The sequence below is a fragment of the Engystomops pustulosus genome, chromosome 1, assembly GCF_040894005.1.
Source record: "Engystomops pustulosus chromosome 1, aEngPut4.maternal, whole genome shotgun sequence".
Taxonomy (NCBI): Eukaryota; Metazoa; Chordata; class Amphibia; order Anura; family Leptodactylidae; genus Engystomops; species Engystomops pustulosus.
In genome coordinates this window covers 42305650-42318617 of record NC_092411.1, presented here as the reverse complement: position 1 = coordinate 42318617, position 12968 = coordinate 42305650, and the positions used below count along the sequence as shown (strand labels likewise).

At 41.7% G+C, this 12968-nt stretch overlaps 1 protein-coding gene across 2 annotated transcripts in view; it reads right to left on the bottom strand.

The window, feature by feature from the left end:
• The window catches only part of VCAN (versican), a 72722-nt gene that overhangs the window by 11703 nt on the left and 48051 nt on the right, over positions 1–12968 (bottom strand). For both annotated transcript variants that reach the window (XM_072139410.1, XM_072139416.1), the window contains 3 exons: positions 12739–12852; positions 9123–9281; positions 8947–9029 (listed from right to left, as the gene is read on the bottom strand). In XM_072139410.1, coding sequence (XP_071995511.1) covers positions 8947–9029; positions 9123–9281; positions 12739–12852 — 356 coding nt within the window. The remainder of the gene's footprint in view (positions 1–8946; positions 9030–9122; positions 9282–12738; positions 12853–12968) is intronic.

The window sequence follows — 12968 nt, the reverse complement described above, 5'->3', positions numbered from 1 at the left end:
CAGAAGTGCCCCCACAACAGAAGCGACATACAGAAGTGCCCCCCATCAGAAGAGACATGCAGAAGTGCCCCCACATCAGAAGCGACATACAGAAGTGCCCCCCACATCAGAAGAGACATACAGAAGTGCCCCCACAACAGAAGCGACATACAGAAGTGCCCCCCCATCAGAAGAGACATACAGAAGTGCCCCCCCATCAGAAGAGACATACAGAAGTGCCCCCACAACAGAAGAGACATACAGAAGTGCCACCACATCAGAAGAGACATACAGAAGTACCATCACATCAGAAGAGACATACAGAAGTGCCCCCCCATCAGAAGAGACATACAGAAGTGCCCCCACATCAGAAGCGACATACAGAAGTGCCCCCACATCAGAAGCGACATACAGAAGTGCCACCACATCAGAAGAGACATACAGAAGTGCCCCCACATCAGAAGCGACATACAGAAGTGCCCCCACAACAGAAGAGACATACAGAAGTGCCACCACATCAGAAGCGACATACAGAAGTGCCCCCACATCAGAAGAGACATACAGAAGTGCCCCCACAACAGAAGCAACATACAGAAGTGCCCCCCCATCAGAAGAGACATACAGAAGTGCCCCCACATCAGAAGCGACATACAGAAGTGCCCCCCGCATCAGAAGAGAAATACAGAAGTGCCCCCACATCAGAAGCAACATACAGAAGTGCCACCACATCAGAAGCAACATACAGAAGTGCCACCACATCAGAAGAGAAATACAGAAGTGCCCCCACATCAGAAGCAACATACAGAAATGCCCCCGCATCAGAAGAGACATACAGAAGTGCCCCCACAACAGAAGAGACATACAGAAGTGCCACCACATCAGAAGAGACATACAGAAGTGCCCCCACATCAGAAGAGACATACAGAAGTACCATCACATCAGAAGAGACATACAGAAGTGCCCCCACATCAGAAGCGACATACAGAAGTGCCCCCACAACAGAAGAGACATACAGAAGTGCCACCACATCAGAAGCGACATACAGAAGTGCCCCCACATCAGAAGAGACATACAGAAGTGCCCCCACAACAGAAGCAACATACAGAAGTGCCCCCCCATCAGAAGAGACATACAGAAGTGCCCCCACATCAGAAGCGACATACAGAAGTGCCCCCCGCATCAGAAGAGAAATACAGAAGTGCCCCCACATCAGAAGCAACATACAGAAGTGCCACCACATCAGAAGCAACATACAGAAGTGCCACCACATCAGAAGAGAAATACAGAAGTGCCCCCACATCAGAAGCAACATACAGAAATGCCCCCGCATCAGAAGAGACATACAGAAGTGCCCCCACAACAGAAGAGACATACAGAAGTGCCACCACATCAGAAGAGACATACAGAAGTGCCCCCACATCAGAAGAGACATACAGAAGTACCATCACATCAGAAGAGACATAGAGAAGTGCCACCACATCAGAAGAGACATACAGAAGTGCCACCACATCAGAAGAGACATACAGAAGTGCCCCCCATCAGAAGAGACATGCAGAAGTGCCCCCACATCAGAAGCGACATACAGAAGTGCCCCCCGCATCAGAAGAGACATACAGAAGTGCCCCCCCATCAGAAGCGACATACAGAAGTGCCCCCACAACAGAAGCGACATACAGAAGTGCCCCCCCATCAGAAGAGACATACAGAAGTGCCCCCCCATCAGAAGAGACATACAGAAGTGCCACCACATCAGAAGAGACATACAGAAGTGCCCCCCATCAGAAGAGACATGCAGAAGTGCCCCCACATCAGAAGCGACATACAGAAGTGCCCCCCGCATCAGAAGCGACATACAGAAGTGCCCCCCCATCAGAAGCGACATACAGAAGTGCCCCCACAACAGAAGCGACATACAGAAGTGCCCCCCCATCAGAAGAGACATACAGAAGTGCCCCCCCATCAGAAGAGACATACAGAAGTGCCCCCACAACAGAAGAGACATACAGAAGTGCCACCACATCAGAAGAGACATACAGAAGTACCATCACATCAGAAGAGACATACAGAAGTGCCCCCCCATCAGAAGAGACATACAGAAGTGCCCCCACATCAGAAGCGACATACAGAAGTGCCCCCACATCAGAAGCGACATACAGAAGTGCCACCACATCAGAAGAGACATACAGAAGTGCCACCACATCAGAAGAGACATACAGAAGTACCACCACATCAGAAGAGAAGTATATCATACAGAAGTGCCCCCACATCAGAAGCGACATACAGAAGTGCCCCCATAGAAGAAGGGACATACAGAAGTGCCACCACATCAGAAGTGACATACAGAAGTGCCACCACAGCAAAAGAGAAGTATAACATACACCACAATCAGCATGTTTAGAGCAGGAAGAGCAGAACAGATGGTGGATAGTATCCTATCTGCAGGCAGCATATTATAGAGCTAGCGGAGCTTAGCAGATTGTACATAGTGTCCTATCTGCAGGCAGCATGCTATAGAGCAGGAAGAGCAGAGCAGATGGTACATAGGGTCCTATCTGCAGGTAGCATGTTATAGAGTTTTAGGAGCTGAGCAGATTGTACAAAGTGTTATATCTGTAGGCAGCATGTTATAGAGCAGAAGGAGATGAGGAGTTTGTACATAGTGTCCTATCTGCAGGCAGCATGTTATAGAGCAGGAAGAGCAGAGCAGATTGTATATAGTGTCCTATATGCAGTCAGTATGTTATAGAGCAGAAAGAGCTGAGTAGTTTTTACATCTTTTACAGCTTTTTAACAGTATTTTAGTTTTCTATCCTTTTATGCATTATTACCTTGTGAGCCTTGTTTTTATTCATTTTACTTCATGGTACACATATATGATTATGAAAGTTTTCAGAGTTAGAGACAAGTAGATGATCTTAATATATTTACCTGTACATGAAGTAGTTCTTTAATACTTAGATTAAGATTAGATTAGATTATTAGATTTATAATAATATTTAAATGTGTACATATATGTCTACATTTCAATGATGTACATAGTCTAGTGTAATTTGAACAATGCAGTACGGATCCTCTGTGTTATAGGAATCTACCACAAGGTGGCGCTATATCACAGTGCCTGCGCGGCTTGTAAGGAGCAGCAGTTCACACTCACAGTTCGCCTTTTATTATTATTAGACGTGTATTTAGGTTATTTTTTATGTTGTTTGCTTTTGGAGATATAGGCGCTAAGAATAGCAACGTGATATATTACTGCATGAGCCGTTGTTCCACTCCATGGCCATTTTAAAGACGTGCGCAGTCTCATGTTAGGGAGGGTTTTCTTAGTTGGATTTTGAGAGTTAAATGAGAGAAGATGTTTAATTGTATATAAAGCAAATAATCAAATGATATTTCTGTCTTTAACTAGATTTTCCCGCAGAAACTTACAACAAATGATTTAACTTGTTTAGAGCAGTTTTGGAGAAAGATAAATCCATCCAATTCAGATGGATAGACACAATGGGGGAGATTTAGCATCAAGTTTCTGAGGTAAAACTGTTCTAGTTGCTTATGGAAACCAATCATGAGCAATGAGAACAGCTCTGCTCTAAGAGACTTATGAGAAATCTCCCCTAATGGAGGTAGTTATCAGAACTTTTGCAATTATATCATGGCCTCTACACCACTTTTGGTGGTGGATAGATAGATAGATAGATAGATAGATAGATAGATAGATAGATAGATAGATTAGATAGATAGACAGACAGACAGACAGATAGACAGACAGACAGACAGACAGACAGACAGACAGACAGATAGATAGATAGATAAATAGATAGATAGATATGAGATAGATAGACAGATAGATAGATAAATAGATAGATATGAGATAGATAGATAGACAGACAGATAGATAGATAGATAGATAGATAGATATGAGATAGATAGATAGATAGACAGATATGAGATAGACAGATAGATAGATAGATAAATAGATAGATAAATAGATAGATATGAGATAGATAGATAGATAGATAGATAAATAGATAGATAGATAGATATGAGATAGATAGATAGATAGATAGATATGAGATAGATAGATGATGAGTAGATGATAGATAGATGATAGATGAGTATTGATTGATTGCGGAGGATTCGGTCCGGCCGGGATTCACTTAGGCAGTTCCTCCGACGTCCACCAGGTGTCGCTGCTGTGCTGAAGTTCATCGGATTGCACTGAACTTCACCGTCCTCCGCTGGGTGCAGGTAAGCACGTGTCGAGCAGCAATTTTTTTTTTTTTAAATCCGTCTGGTTTTTTTTATGGCCACGCCCCCGATTTCCGTCGTGTGCATGTCGCCGCCGATGCACCACAATCCGATTGCGTGCGCCAAAATCCCGGGGCTATTCAGGAAAAATCAGCGCAATTCGGAAATATTCGTGTAACACGTCGGGAAACGCGAATCGGGCCCTTAGTAAATGACCCCCACAATGTTTTGCTTGAAATCCTGGTAAGGGACTTAACCCCAACAATATTTTTTTGAATCCTGAACAACCGGCTGTAGAGGATCACACATCCTCCTTAAAATCACATTTTCAGGAACCTCCCCTTTATGAGGGTCTGTGTAGGTGCGATGATGATGATAAAAGTGCGGATTCCCCTTTCGTGCAGCTCATGACAGTGGTGTTTGCAGTGGGTGAATCCAGTGATGTACAATGCCGGAGAGATGTGAGACAATAACTATGCTCTGGATCACAGAACACTGCATGATGGGAATATAATGCTATTACAAAGCATTAAGAAAAGGTTTCATGTCAGATCCTGCCTAATATTGCATTTTCTTACTGTAATTAACCTTCTATGAAAGCAAAAGGTTTAATACAGAGAAATCTCTTGGCGTGAGGACCTACAATGGTTAGTAGCGTTATAGGAAAGATTCTCCAGTTGTAACTTGCTGGATATGTTCGTGCGGGGGATTTGCCCTCCTCAGCTAATCTTTAGCCGCACATTTCCTTCCTATAGACAATGTGATGTAGGACAAGAAACAGCCTCCTGATAGGACGCTAATCTTACATTATAGCCGTGACCTCATCGCTCTACAAAGTGCCAATTATCACCCATGTTTTCCAAGTATTATGAATAGCTCATTGTATGACCTCTGCTGGGGGATGTCATGGGGTAATATTACGTTGTACATATTAGGTTACACTACTAAAACATGTCTCATAACAACTAACTACATGTTAGATGATCAATCTCAATACTAAATCTTACTGAATTTTTCCATACTACATGGAGGAACGCATGAATAAAACCCTCTGTACTCTGGAGTGTACCGCATCATGTGCCCGTGGTCGCCCCTACAGAGTCCTGTCTATGTATTCTGCCGGTTTTGACACATCTCAATTAGGCCCCTTGCACACAGTTGTGTGCTCACCCAGGCCATAACCCGTGTGTAGCACACGACAAGGTGCAGGGGGGAAAGCTGAGCTAACCAGCAAAGTGTAGACCATGGTCATACTTTGCATGGCCCCCATAATAGTTGTGTGCATGAGGCCTAAGTCACCTGATCTGAGATCAGGCATCAGACATAATCTGAGAGGTCAAAACATACTTGTTCTCAAAGATGACAAACATTTTCTGAGAGGTCACACGATAAATCATCTGAGATGTCATAACATACATGATCTGAGAGGTCACATTATATATGATCTGAGAGGTCACGTCATACATGATCTGAAAGGTCACTACATACATGATCTGAGAGGTCACGTCATACATGATCTGAGAGGTCACGTTATATATGATCTGAGAGGTCACGTTATATATGATCTGAGAGGTCACGTTATATATGATCTGAAAGGTCACTGCATACATGATCTGAGAGGTGACATTATATATGATCTGAGAGGTCACGTCATACATGATCTGATAGGTCATAACATACATGATCTGATAGGTTATAACATACATGATCTGAGAGGTCATAACATACATGATCTGAAAGGTCACTACATACATGATCTGAGAGGTCACGTCATACATGATCTGAGAGGTCACGTTATATATGATCTGAGAGGTCACGTTATATATGATCTGAGAGGTCACGTTATATATGATCTGAAAGGTCACTGCATACATGATCTGAGAGGTGACATTATATATGATCTGAGAGGTCACGTCATACATGATCTGATAGGTCATAACATACATGATCTGATAGGTTATAACATACATGATCTGAGAGGTCATAACATACATGATCTGAGAGGTCACTTCATACATGATCTGAGAGATCACATTATAAATCACCTGAGAGGTCATATTATACATGATCTGGTAGGTCACATCTTATATGATCTGAGAGGGACATAGACAATAGAAACCTGTTGTCTTCAGACATTGGGGTTTATTGTTATTATTTCTATGGCAGACCTGTGCAGTGGTCATTGTTGGGGGTGGGGGGTGTATGTGATATAATGCAACCTAATATAAATGGGTATTCTGCTTTTTCATTCATAATAATGAGATAACTACTCATAAGTGATCTCCACAGAGCAAGAGGTGTAAACCAATTATAAGGCTTAGTTAAGGATTAAAAAATAACAGTAAAGTAATCTTAAGAAGGAAAATGTTCAGGATGTTCCACATTAGCTGGGCTAATAACTGTGCCAGCTAGTTCTGTTTTGATACAACCTTATGTAGCTCCTCTAATATAAGAGGTACCATCTAAGATGGGTTTATAGAAGTTTACATATAATTATCTATCCTATCTGTTTTCTCTATACTTCCATAATTGTCTTCCTCTCAGGTATCTACAGTATCTGTCTTGTTGGACACAAGTGTCTGTTGTGTGGAGATGTTGAGTAACTTTCGCTGTTACTAGACAAGAAATGAAACTGAACGGTGTCCAAACCCCGAGCCGAAATCATTTCCAAGTATCTAGAGTTTGGTTTCTAAGTGAGTCTGACAGAATGGCAACGTGCCTGATATGTAGAACATGGACAAAATGCTGAGCTGTGAAGACCAGCTACAATTGTGCAAGCTCTGGCCTCTGCCAGGTACTGTTCCCTGGCATAACATCCCCTACCATCTGTATAATGTTGGACTCATTAAATATCACGATATGAAGTTTATGGAAAAGTGGCACTTGGCGCTGGGGAGGCTGTATCCTCACAACACAGTGTAATGGCACGTCCTGCGAGGCTTTACAGCTGGGACATTGTCTGTTTCTGCAGCTCGCTCCATTATATACTGGCAAACTGATTGTAGCCGGTAAATAGCAGAGATACCCGATACTCGCGTCCCTTTTAAAAGTGCGTGGAGTTTATAATACACAGAGTTTATGACATACACAGTGTAAGTGACATGAAATAAAAACTGCATTTTCTGCTTCCTTTGTTGATTTTCTTGCTATTATTAATACTTACGAAGTCATTAAGGCTAGTAAGATGGTCCAATGTTATACTGTAAATCTAATCGTCGTGTGCGTTCGCAGCAGAGCACTCTCAAACTCTGTATATAAAACCAGGGCTTTCAAGGGTGTGTTTTGTTTTTCAAGTATGCTCATAGTTTTTGCTTTTTCATTAAGAATTTAGATAAGATTTGTGTTTAAAGAGAACCTGTAACCAGGAGACCCCTTTTTGGCACACACCCTCGTCTCCATAGAGCATTGTACATACACTGCTAAACATTTTTTGCATGAAAAATTGGTTTTACAGAACAAAACATAAGTTATATATTAAATTACACTACCATGTGCTCTACGACTAGTCAAGTCCCCCCCTGGGTGAGGCTAAAGAGGAGTAGTTCCCCCCCAACCGTCAGGAAACCGCTCCTCCGTCTGTGATTTTCAAAAGACTAATACATTCCCTCACCCGCCCTTCTCACGTAATTTTCACGCCCCCTGGCTCTCCCCCCCAGCAGATGTTACCCATCCATGTCTCACCTATTGTCCGAAACTCTCACTGACCGCGTCAGGTGTTCTCGCGCCTCCGTGGTCAGCATCTTTTGTAACCTGCGCACGCACATAACCGACTGCAAGGTCCCCACATTAATCTGCGCATGTGGAATCCTACGTTGTCGAGTAGGAGTAGCAAAGTAATTTGTGTAGCTCCCAGTGCCACACTTGTGTAGCTCCTGGCGCACATGTCCATGCACAGGTTACAGAAGATGCTGACCACGCATGCGCGAAAATGCCTGACGCAGTCAAGGAGAGTTCCGGACTGAGGGTGGGACATGGATAGGTGACGTCTGCTGGGGGGCAAGCCAGGGGCCATGAAAATGATGGGAGTATTGATGGCGGTATTAGTCTTTTAAAAATCACAGATGGAGGGACGGTTCCCCAACAGTGGGGGGAAAACTACTCCTCTTCAGCCCCCCCATGTGCTCTACCATAGAGCACATGGTATTGTAAGTTAATATATAACTTATCTTTTGTTATTTTTCATGCAAAAATGTTTTGCAGTGTATGTACAATGCTCTATGGGGACAGGGGGTGCTAAAAAGGGGTCTCCTCGTGACAGGTTCCAGTTAATCCATCAAAATGTGGTAAATCAACGTACATCTTTGGAAGGTTTGCACTGTTTGTGGCTATTGGTGGGTCTGTATAAGTAAGATGGTAGGTCTTGTTGCCTACATAATATAGTAAAAAAAATCTTATGACCAACAAGTACAACCAAGGGAGGCAAGGGAAAGAGTGAGGGATGTTAGGGAACATAATTCTATACCACTACATAACCATCAATGTTATTTTGTTTAATTAAATGTCTAATCTGTTTTGTAAAGCTCTCTGCTATTCCTACTGGAACCAGCTCCTGAGCTCGGCTATTCCACAGATTCACAATTCTTGTAGTAAAGAAGCCTTGTTAACTAGCAAGTCCAAAAGATCTTCCCTACAGTTTTATTACTTTTATTTCATTTTATCACATCATATATCACTTCTCATATAAATACAGTTAACCTAAGTATGTATGTAGGTACTTACCAGTGTGCTGCCATCAGTCCAGCGGAAATCATACTCAAACATCTTATCATTCAGGCCAATCCACTGGTAGTCATGACCCAAACCTTAGCAAGCGACATCAGAAAGGAAAAATAATTATAAAAATATATAGGACAAAGATGGTCAAACAACAGCTCAGCTTCTAGGTCAGAACTTACGGTTTACAAAGTTCTGTTCATCCTGTGAGAGGATGCTGGTCAGGTGTCCTCCCTGTACACGACATTCTCTCTCAGCCGCATCCCAAGTGCGTCGGTGAGCAAAGTATTTGTAGCAGTGGCCTTGGAATTTGTGCCAACCGTAGTCACAGACTTCTGAGTCTAAAAATGAAAAATATTAGGAAAATATTATCTTACACATAGATTATATCGGTATTGATGTAGATGAAACTATTTTTGTTTGTTTTTGTGCCAATTTTTTTGCACCAATTTTTTTACTGTAGCCACCATTTTCCTGTTTCTCCTGTCTATATCCGAACAATACCACAAACCCCAATTTGGTGCCCAAACTCTGGTACCAATGACAAAGGTCATCCTTACCTAAAGATCAGGTTGCAAGCACCAATGTATCCTGTTCCTTTATTCTAAATGTTTCCAAGAAACACATTGGGGGTAATTTACTAAGGTCGTTTTCCCGACGTGTTACCGGAATATTTCCGATTTGCGCCGATTTTCCCTGAATTGCCCCGGGACTTTGGCACACACAATCGGATTGTGGCGCATCGGCGCTGGCATGCACGCGACGGAAATCGGGGGGTGTGGCCAAACGAAAACCCGACGGATTCGGAAAAAACGCAGCATTTTTTTAAAAAAAAGTGTCGCGGAGCTTGCACTTATCTTCACTAGGAATAGGCCGGTGAACTTGAGTGCGTTCCGATGCTCTTCAGCGCAGCAGTGCTACCTGGTGGACGTCAGAGGAACTGCCTTAATGAATCCCGGCCGGACCCGAATCCACCTATAATTTATCTATTTCCTATCTGTATATCTATCTAACCGTTAATCTATTTATATCCAAAATCTATTCTAATCTAATAATCTAATAATAATGTAATTATTTATCTATATATTTTCTATCTAGAATCTATCCATCAAACAATCAATCTTCTATCTCTATACTACTGTATCTATCTCTCATATCTCTCTATCTTCTACCATCTATCTAGCTATCTATATATAATTCACTTTATATTTATGTATATAAAAATCTATACAATCGTTCATATTTGCTATATATCTATTATTTATATCAATCATCAATCTACTCATCATCTGTCTATTTGCTATAAAATTCTCCTACAGTCCCGTATTACAGATTCTTACCACACTACTGCTTGTAACTACAAAGTGTTATTATTGTGCAGGGCTAAAGGAGCCTCTAACTGACTGTGACTGTTCATAAAATTGTTTAATTTTGGGGCGCCACTTTGATTATTGCTCAGGGCCCCACTTTGTCTAAAACCGGCCCTGATTAGAAGATGGGGATACCTTTTACAACCAGTTGAAGAAACCTGTAATCATACCCTATCGAAAGTTACAGATACTGAGGGCAATATTCAGCAGTTGCCTTTACAATTGAGCCCCATTTTTGTGATGGCCAATATCTGGGGGCCTTGTTATAGGTTATGCATCGAGGCACCAAAGTTTCACTGGAAAGGGTCACAGGCAGTACTTTCTGCTTTACTGTAGGCTGAGCTCATAAAATCCTATATAACATAGTAAGCATTCTGTCACAAGTGCCTTCTAATTTTGGAAGCCGATATCAGACAACTTGTCTACTACCTGTTGCAAATATTGTGCCACATGTAGCTTGTCAAAAGGCTTGACAGAGTTATCTAGTGCAGGTCTATCGGTGTCAACTCCACAAATATAACATGCATTGTATTCCCTGCACCTGTGTTCTTGCCCTCCAAAAAGTAATGGCTTATGCAGAACAATTGTGCAAGTATAGCACTAAAACTCGCCATCTGCTAGGGGAGGACACAGAGCTGATTCGGTGTGATAAATTCTGCAAGCTTAGCACATTTTGCAGAACGTGGTCTATGTAACTAAAAAAATGCAAAGCAGCAAATAATTAGAATTTTGGATATTTATGTCCTAGCTTTTCTGTAAAAAGAAAAAAACTTCATATTTCATTATAGAAAGCTAAATAACAATGTATCATTGATGTCAGCGCAATATTAAAAGCTGCTCAGCTTTCCGCATGAGATCATTGAGGACACTTGTAGGTGTGAGCGCAGACCAAAGACGTAAAACACTTATTGTACTATGTAAAATACAATTTTTTTTACCAAACTGAAAGTAGTAAAAGTTAATCTAAGTATTAACCCACACCCATCCTGTGGTACAACGTGGTACATGATCAATCTCCTTGGCAGTCCTTTCATTCCAATGTATCCAGGACTGACGCGGCATAATGTAGTCTCCTGCCAGACAACAGTGTCTACATCACTAATACAGCTTTATTTTGTCTGGCTGGATGGAAATTTGGCCGGGGATACCTTACTCAGTTCCCAAACCACTACAGAGCCCTCAAGTAAAGGAAAAATTAAATCCAGAGATGAGGAACCCAAAATTCTGTTAAAATAGGAAACTTCTAACCATCTACGGAAGTAGTCCTACTGGTCTGTATTAAAACGAGATGCTTCTTTAATAGGACTGTCTGCAGTTCTCTTATTATACGGATGTCTAGGGATTTTATACAACTACCAAGTCACCAAGAAAGATATGCACTGATAGGAGGTTGTCTAAAGTGGACAATTCCTTTAAGCTGGTTATAAACAGATATATCCTCTTACATGTAGGTGACCTTCGTGGCCAAGACTGCCACTTCCAGTGCACTGCCATCAAGGAGAGGGTGTTGGCTGGGACGATACCTTTTACTAAGGCTGTAAGCTACAACAATAAGAATGTAGTAACCAATCGTCCCTAATCAGGCTCCAGGAAACGGGAATATTTGGATAGTTTCTATGGTTTTTGCACAGATTTACACCTTTAGGCAGTTTACATAATGAAGTTGCTGTTGATATTACAGAATAGGATGTGTTTTCCATTCTATCCATTGCTTTTAGCACAATTTAACATCTGCTGTTCTTATGTGACTTCTCACAAACTATAGGAGGAGTCTTACTTCCTTCATTAAGTCAAATTATCCATGAAGTGAAAGATCTTAAATGAAATAAAGATGGGTTTTTTTCACTTTTCAGGCAAGGAAGCTGGTTGGGACAATGTAGTATTAGACTGCAGTTTGTATTAGGAAATTGACACATTACAAAATGTATCATATCGTTGTCTTACAATATGTTAGGAAACAGAATACAGGGTTAAAAGTCCCATGGAGATTAATAGTTGTCCAAATCTCACTGATGAAGCAGATGTGATTTGGAAATATCCCACTAAAAACAAGTGTTTCTAATAAAACTGTGCATGTCGTAACCAAAGATCTCATATGTTGATAAATGTTATACAGTTTTAATGGCCATGACCCTACATTGCCAGCAAAATGGTTCCTCAAAGCTGACTTTGTCAATTAAGCGTTTAGGACTGTATTATACTGTATGTGTCTAGTGAAAAATCTCAAACACAAAACCAAGGATGATGATGGCATATATATACGTTATTATGGTCACAAGATATTGACCGCTGGTTTTGCTCACCTGACCTGAGCCCCACAAAGACTTATGGTGGCCAGAAGAGGAAAGTTAATATTGATGACCTAGATACTGTAATTTGTATGATAAATCGACATTTCTGATAATTTGCTGTTATTTTATTACCTTACCTTGTTCACAAAGGGCTCCAGAGTAGCTGGGGAGACAGATGCACATGAATGAGTTAACGCCATCAACGCAAGCAGCTCCATTGCGGCAGGGGTTGGACTGGCATTCATCAATATCTGGAGGAAAAAATGAGCCAGGAATTAGGATTTAAGACCAAAATGAGGCTCAGTGTGAAGTATAGGGGGTCTGCATTTACATACTCATCATAAAAGTAGGGGGTATGGAGACCATA